The sequence below is a fragment of the Muscardinus avellanarius genome (genome assembly GCF_963383645.1).
Source record: "Muscardinus avellanarius genome assembly, chromosome: 6".
Lineage (NCBI taxonomy): Eukaryota > Metazoa > Chordata > Mammalia > Rodentia > Gliridae > Muscardinus > Muscardinus avellanarius.
In genome coordinates, this window is record NC_137791.1 from 49,269,499 (window position 1) to 49,290,853 (window position 21,355).

General features: G+C 35.5%; 1 protein-coding gene across 1 annotated transcript in view; it reads left to right on the plus strand.

Annotated features, from left to right (window-relative positions):
• The window catches only part of CENPE (centromere protein E), a gene marked incomplete at both ends in the record, with an annotated part of 74,093 nt that overhangs the window by 38,944 nt on the left and 13,794 nt on the right, over nucleotides 1-21,355 (plus strand). The window contains 14 exons of the mRNA XM_080698007.1: nucleotides 13-171; nucleotides 350-637; nucleotides 1,051-1,335; nucleotides 2,181-2,339; nucleotides 3,341-3,499; nucleotides 4,131-4,391; nucleotides 5,261-5,419; nucleotides 5,830-6,117; nucleotides 7,570-7,671; nucleotides 10,785-11,003; nucleotides 13,003-13,200; nucleotides 14,087-14,290; nucleotides 16,630-16,848; nucleotides 18,754-18,939. Coding sequence (XP_080554133.1) covers nucleotides 13-171; nucleotides 350-637; nucleotides 1,051-1,335; nucleotides 2,181-2,339; nucleotides 3,341-3,499; nucleotides 4,131-4,391; nucleotides 5,261-5,419; nucleotides 5,830-6,117; nucleotides 7,570-7,671; nucleotides 10,785-11,003; nucleotides 13,003-13,200; nucleotides 14,087-14,290; nucleotides 16,630-16,848; nucleotides 18,754-18,939 — 2,886 coding nt within the window. The remainder of the gene's footprint in view (nucleotides 1-12; nucleotides 172-349; nucleotides 638-1,050; nucleotides 1,336-2,180; nucleotides 2,340-3,340; nucleotides 3,500-4,130; nucleotides 4,392-5,260; nucleotides 5,420-5,829; nucleotides 6,118-7,569; nucleotides 7,672-10,784; nucleotides 11,004-13,002; nucleotides 13,201-14,086; nucleotides 14,291-16,629; nucleotides 16,849-18,753; nucleotides 18,940-21,355) is intronic.

Below are 21,355 nucleotides of genomic sequence, written 5' to 3' on the forward strand. Positions count from 1 at the left end.
CTAATAATAAAGCACCTAGAAAATGAAGAGGAACTTAAAGTTGCTCGTTGTAGCCTAAAAGAACAAAAGGAAACTATTGATGCACTGAAAGTAAGTCTCTCAGAGAAGGAATCTGAAATATCAAGCATTCAAAAGGAACTAGAAACCACCAATGATGAATTACAGAATAAGGTAAATTAAGGGTGAGGAACAGTGGGAGGAAACTTGAAAGAAACCGCTAACTAGAAGACTACTGTTTACATACTAAATTATTTTGGAAAGCAACCTAGTTCTTGTTTTTCCTTAAAATGTAGGGTGTGTGTGTGTGTGTGTGTATGCTTTTGGCTAGTAACTTTTTTTTACTTTTAAGATCCAAGAGCTTTATGAGAAACAGGAACAATTTATCAATGTAAAAGAAATAAATGAGACTCAAGAAATAATGAATGAACTGAAACAATTTAAAGAACTTCTCAAAACCAAAGAGTCAATGCTACAAAGTGTAGAAAGCAACAGACTTGAGTTGAGTAAGAGACTTGATGAAAATCAAGAAGAAATAAAAATTATAATTAAGGAAAGAGATGAACTGAGAAGAGGTCAGGAGGCCCTTCAGATGGAAAAAGAGCACCTGAAAGAAAACATTAAAGATACTGTAGCTAAAGTAAGTCTTCCTCTCCAAATTTTTTTGGAAACAAAAATAGAGTTTACTTATTGTAGTGGTGTTCCTGTTGTTTTATTAATTTTCCTCTAATTGTAAAGTAAACAAAAGAGGAACTAAAAGCAGCGTAAATTCATCCCATTGAGTGCCAAGAAACTACAAGGACAAAAAATATGTCAGAGAAGACAAATCAAGCAGCAAATATTCAGGATTTGGAAAATTTAAATGTTAAGTCATAGAAAAAAGTAGATCTTGTTAAATTAGAAAATGGCATCTAGTCATTATGATCCTGAATGCCTTATGAAAGAAAGTAGTATCTACATTAGACTAGAATATAAAGGTGTTTGCATTATTTTAAGAGTGAGTCTTTCTTTTTCTAAAAATTCTGCCTATACCCTAACATGTTATTTACTCAGCTCCAAGAACTTCAGGAAAAAGATCGATGTTTCAAGAAAAAAGTTGTCGATGAGACTCAGGAAAGAATGTGTGAAGTGGAACACTTGAAAGAGCAATTGGAAACCCAGAAGTCAACTCTGGAAAATATAGAAATGGAGAATTCAAAGTTGACTCAGAGACTCCATGAAAACCTGGAAGAAATTAGATCTGTAACAAAAGAAAGAGATGACCTTAGAAATACCGAAAGGACTCTCAAAGTAGAGAGAGACCAGCTTGAGGAAAACCTAAAAGAAACCCTATCTAAAGTGAGTTACCATTAGGTGTAGTGGTGTACACCTATAATCCCAGTACTTGGGAGTCTAAGACAGGAGGATCATGGGTTTGAGGCTACCCTCAGCAACATAGCGAGACCCTGTTTCAACATTAAAAAAAAAAAAATTTAAAAAGAGCTGGGGGTATAGCTCAGCGGTAGAACACCCTCAGTTCAATCCCTAGTACCAAAATAAAGTAAGTTACCACCTTTCCTCCAACTAGTGACTGTGACCTGGTATTCTAAAAGAACAATGGGCCATAGAGTTGGAATAATAAAACTGGTCCTAGAATCCAGTTGTAAGTAGTTATTTGACTTGCACACATATGTAGAACTGTGCAGAGATATTCATTGTGTAGAAGGAATTCATTTCAGTAAATTACAATAATAGAGTCAGCAGGGCTGAGGGTGTAGCACAGTGGAAGAGCACTTGCCTTGCATGCATAAGGTCCGAGGTTTAATCCATAGTACCACAAAAATAACTAGATATATGATAGATATAGTTAGACGGTTGATGGCTAGAGCAGGCAAAAAAAAGAAAACTCTTAACTGCCTTCCTTTGGGAGGGAACTGGTTAAATACGTAAAGCCTGTTCAGTTCATAGACTACTGCGTCATAGATAAAAAATAAGATAGAAATACAGTGCTGAGTTGGTAAGGGTCTTGTTAGGGAAAAGAGTAAGTTGCAGAATAGTATACCTAGAGTATGTGTTGACATTCAAAAGCAGGGGATGAAGACTCATCAGCCTCAGAAGGGGATTTTTACTTATTACCCTCTACCTTTGTATACTGTGAATTGCATTACTCTCAAAGTTTGATTTTTCTTTCTCTAATAATAAAGGACTTGCAAAAGCAAGAGGAATTAAGAATTGCTCACATACATCTGAAAGAGCACCAAGAAACTATTGATAAACTAAGAAGCATTGTTTCTGAGAAAACAAATAAAATATCGAATATGCAAATGGACTTAGAAAACACAAATGCAGCCTTAAAAGCACAGGTATTTTTTTTTTAAGTTGTTATTTGAGAAACTGAGAGTTTGAATTTTTTTTTGTAATGAAATAGGTTATGAACTAGCCTGAAATTGAAGACAAGTGAAGACTTGCCTATTCAGTTTTGAAACTGTTATTAGGCTTTCTTTGTATATCTTCAATATCCTAACTTACTGCATTATTATTTCAAGATTGGAGAACTTCAGGAAAAAGAACATCAACTTCTTCAAGTAAAAAATGATCTCAGGGAAACAGTATATCAAACAGAGCAATTGGAGAAGCAACTAGAATCACAGAAATCAACTCTGGAGAATATAGAAAGTGAAAAGTTAAGGTTGACTCAGCAACTTCATGAACACCTTGAAGAAATAAGATTTATTACTGAGGAGAAGGATGGCCTAAAAATTATGGAGGAAACTCTCCAAATGGAACGAGACCAACTGAAGGAAAGCCTTAGAGAAATAGAAGCAAAAGTAAGTTGCACTCATTCCCCTTCCTGGCAAGTAAGTGTGCTGTTCCCTCGCACTTCCACTCCTTGGCAAAGAGCCCTTGTTTGAAATAAGTGATACTGTTTGAAAAGAGTGGAATGATAGGATCCTAGGCAGATAATTTAGTATTATTATCCTAAAAAATTTCATAAATTGTGGAACCAGCATTTTCTTTATGGATTCTCAATTGCTTAAATAAAGAAATGCACACACATGCGTGTACACAGAGCAATATGTCAAATTCAGTGCATCCCCTAAAAAAGTAAAAGACTTGAATGTCCTATTTAGAAACCTGAGGTTACCCTTAAGGGGGAAGCAAGCTGCTAATAGTATATGTGTAATGCATTTGCTTCTGAAAGTAGGAGTAGAGTATGGGGATATGAGAACAGGAAGAGAAAGCTTATGACTTTCTAACAACAGGTGTAGATTAAGAACTAAAAATGTTATGTTTATTAAGAAAATTTATCACTTCATTTAAAAAAATACTAGTTAACATTAAGAGATACCACTGTTCTTAAAAGGATCTGAAAAAGCAAGAGGAACTAAGAATTGTTCGCATGGATCTGAAAAAGCACAAAGAAACTATTGATAAACTCAGAAGGATTGTTTCTGAGAAGACTGATGATATAACAAATATGAAAGCAGATTTAGAAAATTCAAATGATAAATTACAAGAAAAGGTAATTTTTGTGGGAAAGGGAGGGACCCAGTGGATATCTGATTTACTTATACATAAGTAAAACCTTTGGGGATGTAAAATGGCCCAGCCACATCGCAAACAGTTTGGCATTATTTATTAAATGCTGATTATATGCCTGTCTTAAAGCCTAGCTTTCTTACTGCTTGGGTATATACCCAAAAAGACTACATACTTCTCCAAAATGACATGTATAAAAATGTCCACAGCAACTTTATTCAAAATGCTGAAAAACTAAAATCAACTCATATATAAATACAATGTCATACATAGGCTCAAAATCAAGCAAAAATAACCAAGGATGTATAAAGAATAGTGAGTACCTCTAGACTTCAAAGAGGTAAGAAGGAACTTTATGGAGTGCTAGAAATGTTCTCTAATTTGATATAGGTTATAGTTTTATAGATATATGCATGTATCAAAAATAATCAGCTACCCACTTAAGATTATTATTATACTTTATGTATAATATACCTTAAAAGAAAAAATAATTCTGTATTAATTATGCAGGATATTAGTAATAACATGGGAAGACTATTGCTTAATCATTTTTAGGAACTATTATTCTTCCTTTAAAGTCTATATCCTAATATACCTTTTGTAATTATTTTAAGATTCAAGAACTTAAGGCAAATGAACATCAGCTTTTTAAGTTAAAAGAAGACATCAGCAAAACACAGAAGAAACTCAAGGACCAAAGTTTAAATATGGCTAAAATAGAAATGGAGAATTTAAATTTGGCTCAGAAACTTCATGAAAACCTTCAAGAAATGAATTCTGTAATGAAAGAAATAGATAACATAAGGAGAATAGAAGAGGAGCTCAAGTTGGAGAGAGACCAGCTTAAGGAAACCCTACGGGAAACCTTGGCAAAAGTGAGTCGTGTCCTATCCAGTAAACAAGCATTTCTTTTTTTTTTTTTTTTCTTTTTTTTTTTTCTTTTTTGGTGGTGGCGGTGGTGGTACTGGGGCTGGAACCCTTCTACCTCCGGGCTACACTCCCAGACCTATTTTATATTTTATTTGGAAACAGGGTCTCTTAAGCCACCAATGCTAATCCTAGTAATAGGATTACTTTTAATAGGTCAATCTGTGTAATACTGGTTTAAAAAGATGTCCAAGCTGGGCATGGTGGTGCACACTTGTAAACCCAGCATTCGGGAGGCAGAGACTGGAGGATCATGATTTGCAGACAACCTCAGCTACATAGCAAGGCCCTTCACAACTCAGTGAAACCCTGTTTTAAAAATAAAAGGATCGGCCGGGCGTGGTGGCGCACGCTTGTAATCCCCGCACTTGGGAGGGAGAGATAGGAGGATCGCGCAGGTACGAAGCCAGCCGCGCGCGCTGGCTTATGAGACCCTGTTTCCAAATAAAAAAGTATAAAAAGTAGGTCTGGGAGTGTAGCCTGGAGGTAGAAGGGCTTCCAGGAACCCCAGTACCACCAAAAATAAAAAATAAAAATAAAATAAAATAAAAGGATGAAAAAATAGGGCTTGGGGTGTAGCTCGGAGGTTCAATGCCCCTAGGTTCCTTCCTGGGACCGCAAAAATTTAAATCTGAGTAATACGAAAGGAGAGAAGCAAGTAGTGTAGGTTAGCAGGGAACAGGACTAAAATGGGAACTTGTGCCTTCAGTATTGTTCTTAACTGAGTATGCATTTATTTCACGTTATGGTTAAGATAATCATTATGAAAAAGTAGTATTCCTATATATCATCATATTTCTCTCTTCTAATGTTAAAGGATCTGGAAATGGAACAAGAATTAAAAATCGCTCATATGCATTTAAAAGAACAACAAGAAACTATTGACAAATTCAAAAAGAAAGTTTCAGAAACAACAATTCAAATTTCAAATATTCAAAAGGATTTAGATAAATCAAAAGCTGAATTACAGGAAAAGGTAATGTTTTGTTTTTCTATTTAGAAATGATACAGAGAAAGCTATAAATACAGCATCCATAATCCAAAAATCTGAAATCAGAATAAAGAATAAAAAATAGGGCAGGGGATATAACTTGGAGGTGAATGCCCCTGGGTTTCCCCAGACCCACAAAAAACAAAAAAAATAAATAAAATGTCTTGTGCAGCAATATGAGGTTCAGAAACTTTCAGATTTCATACTTTCATTCAGATCAGGAATTCTCAACGGGTAAAATCTATGTAAATATTCCCAAAATCTGAAACACTTTTGCATCAAACAGTTAAGGGATACCCAACTTGTATATGGGTAGATGTATAATAAATAGATGCTATTTTCCTTCCTTGGAAGAATTTTGTTTGCATTCTAACTTATTTTATAATTATCTCAAGATCCAAGAACTTCAGAAAAAAGAGCTTCAAGTTAAAGTGAAAGAAGATGTCAGTAAATATAATAAAAAATTGAATGAAATGAAACAACTGAAGAATCTATTTGAGGCCCCATATTTATCTGTGCAAAGTGTGGATATGAATAACTTGTGCTTAACTAAGAAATCTCATGAAAATCTTGAAGAAATCAGAACTGTAGCTAAAGAAAGGAATGATGAGCTGAGGATAAAAGAGTCTCTCAAAGTGGAAAGAGACCAGTTCAGAGAAATCATAAGAAAAATGATAGCTAGAGTGAGTTCAGAATCTTCCCCCATCTAGTAACTATTTGTAAGAATCAAACTTTTTTTATAAAGGGTGTCAGTGTGGGTTTTTGTTTTTGTTTTCTGAAATTTTCTGTGTATAGCAAAGATTAGTGGGAAAACACTGTAATTTTCACACAAATTTGAAATACATTTTTTTAAAAGGGCAAAATAGATTTTAGAAAATATCACTTGTTTTCATTTTTAGGATTTATTAAGTAAATCAGATTATTTTTCTTTACAATTTTCTAAGTTTTTTAAATAACATTCAAAATGAAAAATATTTGAAGTATTAGTTTTGTAAAGATTAAATATCTCATTTCTATACCTCTTGATAGTGTTCTAGAAATGGGTTTTGCTGCTAAAGTTAAAAGGAAAAAGGCAAGATGAATACTAAAAGTTTTTCTGGTATGACTATAGATATTCGAATAAGAAGGCTAATTGAATCCTCTAATGAGTAACAGGAAGTTCAAGCAAATAACTATGAAATATATTTGTAAAAAATGTTTTTTATTTTTAACAGAAAAACTCAATACTTGGGAATCATCTTTATGTGGTTCCTAAATAAATTTATAAAGAGGTGTGTGTGTGTGTGTGTTTAGGGGGTTGAGCCCAGGGGTGTTCTACTTCTGAACTACACTCACAGCTCTTTTTACCTTTTAATTTATTTGTTTTTGAAACAGGGTTTTGCTGGATAGCTGAGAATCTCACTGATTTACTGAGGCTGGCCTTAAATCTGTAATCCTTCTATCTCAACCTCCCAAATATTAACTAGGATTACAGAAGGCATGTGCCACCTCTCCTAGCTCATTCAACAAATATTTATTAAACATTAGTCATCCTAATGTTAATATTAATTATTGTGTTCTACCGTATACAAGTTAAACAAGTAGGACAAAATGGATTTTCTGTTTCATATTATTTAATCAGAAAGCATATAAACAAGTATTAAATTTCTGTTCCAAGGTGTTGAGAAGAATACCTGAATAAGGCTTAGAACACCATAGACAGTACAAATGATTTTACTAGTATATTTAGTTGACAGCAATAATTTTTTCTTTAATTTTTATTGGTACATTATATTCATACATCATATTGTGGTAAAAAACTTGTGTGTACAAATGTACACATCACTGATTTAACCCCTACGCAATAATTTTAATGCAGAGATTCAAAAATTAGGAATCAGAAATAAATCTAAAACCTAGTTTGCAACTATGAAGAACAAATCCTTTCTTCAAGAAAATATGTGGTTCTTCCATTTTCTTTCCACAGTAAGCTGAGGTTGCTCACTACAAGACTTGGTGGTACTTTATCATTTCGTCGTCATTTTGTTACTAGTATAATAATTTCATTATCAAAACTTGATATAAAAAATGTAATAAAGTATATTATTAGACATTATACATGGATAGTTATATCTGATTTTATTTCTTTGTACCAGGACCATCAGAACCACAGTGAGATAGTGAAACATGAAAGCTTACCATGTGATGGAGAACAGCACCTTATAGAAACCCTGAGAGAAAAGTGCTTGAGGATAAAAGTAAGTGCGTGGCTAAAACCACACATGTATGCTGGTACCTTTCAAAGGCTTCCTGAGGCCTAAAGTTGAATTGGAAGTACCTGGGTGGGATGACTAGGATAACACCTAGTATTTTTCTGAACATTTTAATCTGGTACAGCTACGCTGTGTATGATACATATGTACATATATCAAAAGAGCAGGAGTTTGTCGATTTTAAGGCCTCACTGGAAAGGTGATATTGAACATATACCTGAAAGAGTAAGAGTTACACCATGCAGGAATCTGGAGGAAGAGCAGTGTAGACAGAAGTAACAGAGCTCCAGAGGTAGCAGCCTGCCTGGTCTGTTGGAGGAGCATCAGCAGGGGGTAGCTAGTGAGAAATAAGGGCAGGCTTAGTGAGAGGAGGCAAACAGGGTTCTTGAAAGGGTTTGGGTTTTCTATGAGTGGTATGGAGATTCACTGGAGAGTATTGACCACATGAGAGAAATGACTTGATTTACTTTTTAAAAGTGAAATCTGATCATTTATCAGAAGTTGAGTAGAAGCAGAAAGACTGTCTGAAAATCTAATTTCCATAATCCGGGCAGAGATGACAGTGGCTTGGCCAAAGAGATTCACTGCCACCATTATTAGAATATAGGATCTCTAAAGGACTTTCTTGTGTTATTTAATGGCTATAAATCATTTGGCACATTCTTTTTTTTTTTTTTTTTTTTTTTTTTTTCCAATACTAGGGATGGAACCCAGGAGCATTCTACACCCAAACTATACCCCCAACCCTATTTTTTACTTTTTATTTTGAAACAGGGTCTCACTGAGTTGCAAAGGGCCTAAGTAGCTAAGGCTCTTTGCAAACTGCGATCCTCCTGTCTCAGCCTCCTAAATGCTAGAATTACAAATGTACACCATCATGTCTGGCTTATTTAGCACATTCTTGACAGAAGTCCGTGTTCAATTTTTTTTTTTTTTTTTTTTTGTGTGTGTGTGTGTGTGTGTGTGTGTGTGTGTGTGACAAGATTGAACACAGGGGCATTCTACGTCCAATGGATCGGCCCTATTTTTTAATTCCTGATTTTGAACCGGGGATTCACTAACTTGTGGAGGGCCTCACTATGTAACAGGCTGGCTGCAAACCTGTGATCCTCCTGTTAGTGCTTCACTTCATGAGATATGTCTTATTGTACCATTTATAAAAAGGAAACCAAGGCTCGTAGAAGAAGTTTACAGTTTTCCAAGTTTTACACAGTTAGTAAATTGAGAGAATCAAAATGTGACCTTACCAAGTCTAAGTTCAAAATTTGGTTGTAGAGCCCAGATCAGTGGTGCCTGCCTATAATCCCAGTACTTAGGTGAATGACACAGGTTCCAGGCTCGCATTTAATAACTTAGTGAGATTCTGTTCCAAAATAATAAGAGCTGGGGGTATATTTCAGAGGTAGAATGCCCCTGAGTTTAATCCCCAATAGCACACACATAAAAAATTTAAAAAAAAACTTTAGCCGGATGTGGTGGCGCATGCTTGTAATGCCCATGCTTGGGAGGCTGAGACAGGAGGATCACACAGGTTCAAAGCCAGCCTTAGCTACTCAGTGAGGCTCTCAGCAACATAGCGAGACCCTGTTTCCAAGTAAAATATAAAATAGGTCTGGGAGTATAGCCTGGAGGTAGAAGTCCCCTGGGTTCCATCCCCTGTACCACCAAAAAAAAAAAAAAAAAAAAAAAAAAAAAAAAAAAAAATTGGGAATAAAAATATTTTAAAATAATTTTATACAATTTTATTTCCTTCAAGCTACAATGTGTGTATCTGTACAGAGGTTCCCAAACTTGTATGGCTTAGTGCCTCCATTTTACGGGGAAAAAATTACGCAGGACATCCCATCCACTACCTTCTTTAACAAATAAACAAAAAGATGCAGTGGCAAATGTGCTTCTTTTATGTATCTATATTTCGTTCCATTGCCACTCAGGAGTGGGAGGTGGCTGTATTGCCCACTTTGGGAACCTGTGGATTACACACACATACGTAGGTATTTTGAGTATTTTATATCATCTTCTGGGAAACTTTGTGGCATTTATTGTCACTATCATGCTGTAGCTGAGAAGACCACCCAGTGACTACCCCAGCCAAGAAGTGGCAAAGCTATAACCTAAACACTGTCTGAGAAGGGAGTAGGAAACAGATTCTTGGCAGATCAGAAGAATGTGTGAAATGGCTGCCCCAAGCTGACAAACGGCAGCTTGAGTCTTAGCCACTCATTTTCTCTGCTAACTCACTGCCTACTATAGACATAACCTAGCACTCTGCCTGGAGCCACAATATGTACTACACTGAATTCACTCAAATCACAAATGTTAATTTATCTCTAGGCTTTTATTTAACTCAAATGGTTTATATATCTGCCTTTAGAGCAGTACTATGCTGTTTCAATTATTGTAGCTTTATATGGTTTGAAATCAGAAAATATACATCTTCTAGCTTTGTTCTTCTTTGAGATTGTTTTGGGTATTTAGAGTCCATATTCCATATCAGGATAGATTTTTTCTGAAAAATAAATAAATAAATGTATGATAGTTTCACCTAAAAAAAAGAAAAAATATTCTCTGGTAAGAAAGAAAGCAAAAAGAAATATTGAAATGTTTCAAAAGCTTGATATCAGACAAATGAAACTGTTATGTGAGATTATCATGGTTAATATTGGATAAATCGCTATAAAACTAAATGTCAACCACTAAGCCAAGCATGGGAAGGAGGGATGGGGAGGGAATGGGGTGGGGATCGGGTAGGGGCTAACTGGGCGATATGTGCATGCATGTCTACAAAAGTATTTTCTTTATACCATTATGATGTATGAATACATTGCACCAATAAAAAATAAATTTAAAAAATCACAAATGTTCAGAAAATAAAAAGAAAAGGCATCAAAATTATAACAATTGTTTCTGGTTCACTGTGTTACATTTGACCCTTTTCTATTTCCACAATAATTATGTATTATTTCTATAATCCCAAATCAACAACTGTTTTCTTCTATTTTTAAGAATAAAGGTCTTTATTTCTTTTCTATCAAAATTAAAGTAAAAGTTTTGTCACACATCTAGCAACAGATCAAATAAATTCTAATTTCCTCTAGAAACTTCTGAAGAGATACTCAGAAATGGATAATCATTATGAGTGCTTAACTAGATTGTCTGTTGACTTGGAGAAGGAAATTGAAACCCAAAAACAGCTTTCAATTAGAGTCAAAACAAACCTCTCACTCACATACACACAAACCAAAGAGATACAAAAACTTTTAACTGCAAACCAGAGATGTTCCACGGAATTCCAAAGAGTCATGAAGAAACTTAAGGTACCACTTCTTTTCGTAATATCCTTATAAATAATGCTATAGGTTTCAGTTATAAATTTTATTGTACTTAACTCCAATTTTTTAAATTGACCTATTTGCTATTTAATGTTTTTACTACAAATTTAAAAATTATGTGGGTCTGAGAATCGTAGGTGCAGGATTTTTAGTCCACACAATTCCTGTTCATGCAACAAAACCTAAGCTCTACCTGTTCACCTAGATCCATACTGTCAAGGTGCTCAGGAGACAGATATAAGTCACACATGAAAGATCTCATAATCTGGTGAGTGAGACAGACATATAAACAGATGATAAGTGCAGCGATAGTGTGTAGAGGTTGTGTGACATACCACCTGTAAGAAGTTACAGAGGAGACTATAGTGGAAACCAGCCTCAAGCAGTACAACTTGTTCATTTTGAAGATGATGAGGAACCAATGGTTAGTTAAAAGTAGTGGTAGTAACAAGATGAGATTACCATGTAGGTACTTCACTATAGGATAAAGAAGAATTGTATTGGAGGGAGATAAGCCTAGCAGCTAAAAGAAGAGACAAGAAGCAATTACAGTGGTCCACATGAGAGACTACATGTGACTGTGGTATTAGGGAAAGTTTCATAAGGACGAAGACAAGACTAAAATATTTAGCATTTTAGAATGATAGATTCATGTGATTGATAGTGGTAAGGAGAGAGGTTTAGATGGAGTCTTAGGATTTGTGATGAGCCAGGTATGTGGGTAGTGATACCATTAACTGAGATAAAGAGAAAACAAAGAGAAGCAAAATGAATAGAGCAGGAGAGATCTGGTATTTAGTTCAAGATGTTTTAAGGTTGAAATATTCATGATAAGATGTCCAAGAAGAGATACTAAGCATTTAATTGTGAGTCTGAGGTTTCATAGGAAAAAATCAGGACTAAGATTTGCTATGTATCAGCATATAGGTGACAAATAGTCCATTATCTGTGAGAAAGGTCCTCTAGAAAGCATAGTAGAAGAGTAAGTGCCTTGGGATAAGAAGAGAACTCTGCAAAGACAGTGTCCATCAGGTAACACCAAGTTAGAAAAATCAAAGAGAGATGGCCAGACAAAAGTGCTACCCCTAAAGTCAGTGGAACAGAATACATCAAAGATGAGGCAGTCAAGAATGGCAAATACTTCATCAGAGATAGCGGGGCATGGTGGCACACGCTTGTAATCCCAGGACTTGGGAGGCTGAGACAGGGAAATCGCAGGTTCAAGAACAGCCTCAGCAAGTAGTGAGACTCTCATCAACCTAGTGAGACCCTGTTTCAAAATAAAATAAAGCTAGGAATATAGCTTGGGGTAGAATGCCCCTAGGTTCAATCCCCAGTGCCACTAAATGATTATAATCATCATCATCCTCCATAGAGCTGGAATGTGGAAAGAAGATGGCCCCTCAATTTGTCAAAAAAAATTGAGTGCCTTGGAAAAACAGTAGATTATAAGAGGTTAGGAACTGGTAAAAGGTGAGGAATTAAGGAGCAGATATCTCCCCTACTTAGGTAGTCTGCTCCTCAGATCCTGAAAATCCTTCCATAGAACTTATCAGATGTGGATCCAGAATTTATTCATGAGGTCCACGAAACATATGGCATTGAAATTGTTGTCACCTTGAAGCCAAATGCTTAACACAGAAATTTTTAGGTATGCAATACCTTTTTATTGGTTATCCAAGCAAGGTGGGCAGAGAGAATGTTAAAAAATGAATCTTAGATATCTGAGAAATATGGGCACATAGCAAATTAACTAGAAAGAGACCATCTAACATTTTAAACATTAAATTTGAGGTACTTGAGGGAAGTCAGAAATGTGGAAGTAGAGGTCTGGATGTTATTCTTTCATGTTGCTGAGGAAAAAAATGCTTATATTTATATAAGTAAGAGATGCCTTGCCACTTCAGTTTCAAAGGGTTAAGACATCCTCTAAATATGATCAAAGTTTTATTTTCCAACTTGTTTTAAATTGTTTTTCTACAAGTATGTGTTAAGTCATGTTACAAAGACAAAAGAAGAAGAACATGAATCCATCAATAAATTTGAAATGGCTTTCATTGATGAAGTGGAAAAGCAAAATGAGTTGCAGATTAAACTACAGCACCTCCAACAGGATTATGACATACCATCCAAAGAATTAAGGCACCTCAGATTGAACCAGAATATGGATCTGCATATTGAGGTATAATTTATTTTAAATAGATTTAATTAGATTTTAAGGCTTTTTTATCAAGTAGATAAGTACCTTTCAATAAGCTTAAATCCAGCTTCATTTAGCAGAAATTAAAAATAGATTGCAAAGTGACAACTAGCCAGACATGCAGACTACCAAGTAATGAACTAACCTCTTTTCAGACCTCAAGAGAAACAGGAAAACAGATTTAAGATTACCAAGTTGGAATTCATAGAGCCCCAGAATGAATTCCAAATGCCTTCCAAAACCTCTTACATCTGTGACTGGGTTTTAGAAACCCTTCTATTGCGTGCCGGGCGTGGTGGCGCACGCTTGTAATCCCCGTGCTTGGGAGACAGAGACAGGAGGATTGCACAGGTTCGAAGCTAGCCACGCTGGCTTAAGAGAGCCTGTTTCAAAATATAAAATAGGTTCAGGAGTGTAGCCCGGAGGTAGAAGGGCTTCCAGGAACCCCAGTACCACCAAAAAAAAGAAAAGAAAAAAGAAACCCTTCTATTGCAACAACTCCACATGGAATGTCTTGGTCTCCCCAGCAGTATGAGGTTGGCATCCAGTTCCCAACATACATGGCAGGCCTGCTGTGTGCACAGAACAGCATCCTTAAGTACTTCATGTGATAATCACTCAAGATTTATGGAAGATTTAATAGATAAAAAATTGTAGATGAGTTCTCCATACCATATGCTGCCAAAATTTCATTATGCAAACATCTAGACTAAAGCTGTAAATTAGAATTATATTTCTTAGTTTAATTTAAAATACTAAAAAGAATCAGAATACAGTATATACTTCCCCCTTTTTGTGATATTTTATTATATATTTGGATAAAAATTTTTCTAGTGTTCAGGTGAATCGATACCTATTTTTCACACAGGAAATTGTCAAAGATATTTCAGAAAATGACTTCCCCAGTATAAAGACTGAATTTCAACAAGTACTATCTAACAGGAAAGAAATGACTCAGTTTTTGGAAGAGTGGTTGAATACTAATTTCGATATAGAAAAACTTAAAAATGGAATCCAGAAAGAAAACGATGGCATTTGCCAAGTGAATAAATTATATAATAACAAAATAACTGTAAGTAATCATTTTTACTATGCTACTTCAATTTTTTAATTCTAAAAAGGGCTTAATTCTAAGTATGTTTAATTTATTTGTATATACTTGATAATAAAAGTAGGTCTTTTAGAACATGTTCTTTAACATATTATGCTTCATTAAGATAATTAAATACCAATCTATACTTATACAGGTAATAAAATCTTAGTTTCCACTTGTGAGCTTTTTGGCTTCATTTACTATTCTCCTGTTCTCTTTCCCTTTTTTTCACTGCTTTTGCAGGGATTGAGCCGCTTCCCCAAGTAGCCTCGGGCAAGGTGACACCTGAGTCTATTTCCAGGTGTAGGCGGGAGCTGTGGTAAAGCCATAGATGAGCTGACTGGCTGCTTTAGTGGGGTCTTAGGAACTTTTCACCGCAGTGGTCTTACTATTCTATATACTGAACCTGAACTAAGAGGTTCAAAAATATCTTTGTCTTTTGTAGTAATAAACTTTATTTTTTAGGTGAGTTTTAGGTTCTCAAAAAATTTAGGCAGGAAGTAGAGAGTTCTCATACACCCCATCTTCACAAACACACAGTCTCTTCACTGTCAACATCCCACACCAGATTGTACATTTGGCACAAATCGTTGAACGCATAGTAGCACTTCATTATTACCCAAAGTCCTTAGTTTACATTAGGGTTCATGCTTGGTATTGTTTAGTCTATGAATTTTGACAAGTGTACAATGACATGTAATCATTGTTACAGTGGCATAAAATAAAAAATCCCCTGTGCTCCGCCTATTCATCCCTCCCCACTAACCCTTCATAACTGCTAATCTTTTTCTTGTCTCCATAACACTACCTTTTCTAGAATGCCATGTGTGTTGGGGTTGTTTGGCAGTACTAGAGATCAAATCTAGAGCCTTGTACATGCTAGGCAAGCACTGTACCCCTGAGCGACATCCCCAACCCCTGCCTTATATTGTAATCATATAAAATACAGCTTTTGAGATTGACTTCTCTCAATAATATGCAATTAAGGTTTCTTGATGACTTTCCATCGATTCATAACTCATTCTTTTTAATTCCATATACTATTCCATTGTCTGGATGGACCATTTTATTTATCTAGTCAGCTACTAAATAGTATCCTGGTTACTTCTAAGTTTGGGCAATTATGAATACAGTTGTAAACATATACATGAAACTTTTTGGTGTGAACAGATATTTTCAACTCATTTGAGTAAGTACCAAAAAATGCAATGTCTGTATCATATAGAAAAGTATGTTTATTTTTCTAAAAATCTGCCAGATTGCCTCTTAAAGGGGCTGTGCTGTTTTGTATTTCCACCAGCAGTGAATGAAAGTTCCCCTTGCTCTCATTCCTGCCATAATTTCTTTGGATTTTGGCCATTCTGATAAGTGTATAATAGTATCTTGTTAAATTGTTAATATTTGAATGTGGAACATTTTTCATATGCTAATGGCCATGTGTACATCTTTGGCAAAATGTCTGCCTAGTTCTTGGCCCATTTTTCTAGTCACGTGGTTCATTTCTTATTTTTGAGTTAAAGACATAATTTAGATAACAGTCCCTTATAAAATATAACTTTAGAAAATATTTTTTCTAAGTCTGTGGCTTGTCTTCTCTTTGTTGAAGTACTGGTAGAAGTACTGGAGACTGAACCCAGGGGCATTCTACCTCTGAGATACACCCCAGCCCTTTTTTTTTTTTTTTGCAACAGAGTCGGGCTAATTTGCAAGGCTATTCTCACCTCTCAAGTACTAGTATTATAGGTGTACTCCACTATACTCAGCTTCTTCTCTTTCTCTTGACATTGTTTTTCACAATGCAGGGATTTTTTGTTTTGTTTTTCTTTTTACATTTTTGGTGGTACGGGGGGTGGAACCCAGGGGCTTTTCTACCTCTGGCCTAAACTTATTTTATACTTTATTTGGAAACAGGGTCTCACTAAGTTGCTGAGAGCCTCACTAAGTAGCTGAGGCTGGCTTCAAACCTGTGTGATCCTCCTGTCTCAGCCTCCCAAGCACTGGTATTACAAGGAGGCGCCACCACACCCGACGTCATATGTGATGATTTTAATCTACAGGATTCTTCATTTCCTCACCATGTATTAGTACAAATCTAATAAAATGAGATTATCATCATGCAGATCAATATGAGTCTTCTCTAGCCCTAATTCTTTTTATTCCAAAAATCAGCATCCAATCTGAAGTTTCAGAAACTTACAAATCACAGAGAGAATGCTCATATTCTTTTAAAGCACTTTTTAGAGGATGTTCTAAATAATGAACCTCAGTGTTTTCCTTAGTGATCATTTTAGAACTGTGATGTTTTTATTGTTCAATAGGCCATAATAAATGAATCAACAGAGTTTGAAGAAAGATGTGCTACTCGATCCAAAGAATGGGAACATGACCTGAAATCAATGAGAGAGAAGAATAAAAAACTACTTAAAGACTACCAGGCTCTGACAGGCTCCCTCACATCTCATCCCCATGCTAATCCCACTGCAGAAGACAATAAGAATATTCACATTACATCAAGAGTTGCACAACTAACCACAGAGGTATGCAGTGTCATACACGATGTGCTTCAGTCTTTAGCTTCCTCAGTGAAGTTCAGAGCAAAATTATAGTAGTGACTGTTTTCATTAAGGAACATGAACGCACTGTTTTGTGTGTGTAAGATGGGCTAGATTTTTATATATAGTTCTACTGTAGCTACCACTCAACTAATTATAGACCTAGACATTATACAAGATCTTTTAAAAACAGAAGTAAGTCATACCTTCATTGGAATACTAGAGCCATATAATATAGTTTAAGTTATTATCACTTAAGTAAGGTACTATAATCATACATCATAAATTTTCTAAATCATGTTACTTTCTTCTAAATTATAATCTCTATATGCAGAACAAATATTAGCTTGGAAAAAGTAGCAATTCAGCTTTTCTCTAATTATCATCATTGTCTTTAATAGTCACAAAAAATAACTGATAAAAATATAACAATTGTTATACAGATTAACTTGTAAGTAGGAATCAGTACATTATTTGAATAATACATTTACATTATTAACTACCCATACTTGGGTGATAAACATTAATACACATGCCACCATATTTTCTTGGCATAAAAAATGAGTAGGTGGAATATCCAAGAATAAATTACAATTTATCATTTTTACTAAATATTTGCAATAAAATACCAGCCAGTAGTTTAATAACTAATTGCCAACGGAAACTAAAAGATCACTAGTGTATAGTTCAGTGAGGAAAAGATGGTTTCCTTAATGCATTATTTGAAACAACAGGCTAGTTATCTGGAAAAAATAAGACTCATACATTAAATAAAAACAGATTGTAAGTGGGCCAAAAAGAAACCAACACTTAACAGAAGAAAATTAAGAGTGAATAATTTTATAGGCATTGAAAATTCAGGTATTTAAATTTATCCTAAGTTAATTTATACTTATAAAAAGCTAGAAATAACTAAATGTTCATTTGTAAGTGATTGGTTAAATAACTTATATCCATGAAATAAGACACTGTGTATCCATAAAAAAAAGAAATGAGCCAGAGGAGGTGATGCACACTTGTAATCCTAGTACTTAGGAGACAAAGACAGGGATTACAGGTTTACAGCCAACCTCAACTACTTAGGTCCTCCATAACTTAGACTCTGGTTCAAAATAAAGAATAAAAAATAGGGCTGAGGGTATAGCTCGAAGGTAGAATGCCCCTGGGTTCAATCCCCAGTAACACATACACACACACACACACACACACACACACACACACACACACGAAATGTGAGAGATCTGTATAAACAGAAAGATCCAAAAATATCATCAAGTGTAAAAAATGACATGTGTATAAGTAATTTTTATAAACTTTATATTCACATATCCTTCAATATGCATAGAAAATTCCTGAGAGGGTATATTTGAAAAAGTTTTTAGTCATTGCTTCAAGACCAACTGGGACTCTGAGGTACAGAAATAGTTTTCATTATACACCCTTGAATTTTTTACATTTGAAATTGAATTGAAATTTGCATCTTTCAAATTTAAAACCAACTACAAAAAATAAAGGGAAAGATATGTTGTAGCCATTACCTTATAAAAGCAGTGAATAGTGTTCATTTAAAATATGAGTACATATTTAATATGCTTATCAATGTGCTAACCAGCAAATAACATAACCATTGCTGTTTTCATCTCAATTTTTTATGAATTTGCTGACAGATTATACAATATAAAATTTTGGCATTTTTCAATTCAAAAACCATTACCTTCTAAATGAAAGAAATAACGTGTCTGTAGGTGAAGTGAAATTTGATTCTTCTATCCTTTGTTAACGCAATCCATGAAAAATTACCAGAAGTTAAATATGATCATCTGTCTCAAATTTATATTGTATGATTCTATCTTTAAGGTAGACCTTATGAGTATGTGCTTTCTCTAACAGAAAATTCAGGAACTGGAAACTTCCCTACGTACAGCTAAAGAAAGTGCTGTGCATAAGGAGGGCGAAATTAAACAGTTGCAGAAAGAACTTGAAATGACCAATGACATCATAAGAAAACTTCGGGCTGAAGCTACTGAATCAAATAAATGCCTTGAAAAAACAAAAGAAATGGTGCAAGTACTTCAGGTAACTTAAACTCATCTTAGGAGTAAACGTTTTTGTTTTTTTAACCTGTTAAATTGGACAAAATTTGGTGCTCTGTTCTTTTCACCAATGTAAGTCTGAAATTCTCTATGCATGTCAAAAATTCACTACTCCAGCTTTTTTTTTTTTTTTTTTTTTTTTTTGGTGGTACTGGGGTTCCTAGAAGCCCTTCTACCTCCAGGCTACACTCCCAGACCTATTTTATATTTTTATTTGGAAACAGGGTCTCTTAAGCCAGCGAGGCTGGTTCTGAACCAGCGCGATCCTCCTGTCTCTGCCTCCCAAGCGCGGGGGTTACAAGCGTGCGCCACCACGCCTGGCCCCCAGCCCTATTTTCTGTTCTTTATTTTGAAACAGGGTCTCACTGAGTTGCAGAGGGCCTCACTAAATAGCTGAGGCTGTCCACAAACCCTGATCCTCCGGTCTCAGCCTCCCAAATGCTGGGATTACAAGTGTGCATCACCATGCCCAGGATTATTCTTTTAAAACAGGGTCTCACTAAGTTGCAGAGGGCCTCATTAAGTAACTGAGGCTGGCCTCGAACCTGCGATCCTTCTGACAGCCTCCCAAGTACTGGGATTACAAGCATGTACCACCATACCCAGCTTACTCACTCGAGATTTTACAAAGAAACAATTTAGAAATTAAATTTAAGAGTATTTTTCATGCAAAATATTATCAAGCTAGCCGGGCGTGGTGGCACACGCTTGTAATCCCCGTGCTTGGGAGGCAGAGACAGGAGGATCGCGCAGGTTCGAAGCCTGCCGCGCTGGCTTAGGAGATCCTGTTTCCAAAAATAAAAAAATAGGTCTGGGAGTGTGGCCCAGAGGTAGAAGGGCTTCCAGGAACCCCGGTACCACCAAAAAAAAAAAAAAAAAAAAATTATCAAGCTAGAAATACAACTTTTAAACGACAAATATTCTTTACACTTAAAATTTTTTTTTCAAAAAACTTACATAAACACATAACACTATTAAATTAAGTACTTTTTTAAAGTCATTTTTTTTCCATTAACTGTCCTTGTTACTGAGACACACCTAATGTCCTAGAGGCTGACTGAATTGTTTTCTTTAGAAAGTATGATAGCTTAAATATTTTTGAACTTCAGTGTCATTGAAGTCATACCCTTATTCATCATTCTTACCACCCCCTTCCCTCTATTTTTTCAGTACTGAGAATGGAACCCGAGGGCATTCTACCTCTGAGCTGTATCTCTAGCCCAATTTTTTATTCTTTATTTTGTTTTTTGTAGTACTGGAGGTGGAACCCAGGGGCTTTTCTACCTCCGGGCTATACTACCAGACCTATTTATACTTTATTTGGAAACAGGGTCTCACTAAGTTGCTGAGAACCTCACTTAGTAACTGAGGCTGGCTTCAAACCTGTGCAATCCTCCTGTCTCAGCCTCCCAAGCGCTGGGATTACAAACGTGCATCACCACACCCGGCTTTTATTCTTTATTTTGAGACATGATCTCACTGAGTTTCAGAGGGTCTCACTACATAATAGTAGCTGAGGCTGTCTGCAAACTGTGATCCTCCTGTCTCAGCCTCCCAAATGCTAGGATTACAAGTGTGTGCCACCACACCTACCACCACGCCCCTTTTGTCTTAACTCCAACCACTTCTTATAATTCATCCAACTAGAGTCTGATCCTAATAGTGTTTAAGTGTTCTCTTATTGCTCCAGCATTGCTTAACTTCTGTTAATATTAGAAACAAGTCAATGCCTGCTCTTTTTGTTATTTAACTTTATTCTAAAAATTCCAGTCCATATGATGAGACATAAGCAGAGACACAAGAGAATTGTAAATTTTGTGTTTAGACAGTTGTTGGTACAGTTAGAGATTCAACTCTAAAGTTTTAGAGATTGGGGAATAATTTTATAGTTTTACAAATAAACAATCAAATTTTATTCATTCAATACTATTTGCTGACAACCAGCTATGTATCTGTCACTATTCTAGACAACAGTGGGGGAAAACAAGAAAAAGTCCATGCTGTCAAGGAATTCACATTCTAATTCAGGGGGAGAGAAAACCAATTAATTAATTTTTAAAAATTAAAATTATATAGAGTACATGGGTTCTGCATGAAGGTGGACATGTAGGGAGAAAAGGATGTCTGAGAAAAAGGGGAATAGTTAGGGGAAATCACACCAATAAGATAATCTACAGGAGGCAAACTGAGTGACAAGTCTTAAGGCAAAAGAAATAGCAAATGCAAAGGCCCCTCACAGCAGTGTTCCAGGCATGTTTGAGAAACAGGAAAGCTGGTGGGTATGTCCAGAGCAGAGTGAGGAGAAAGAAGAAAAATAAGGTGAGAAGCAGCGTGAAACAGATCAGAAACCGTCTGCAGGCCATTGGCAGGACTTTGGCTTCTATTCTGGGTAAGACGGT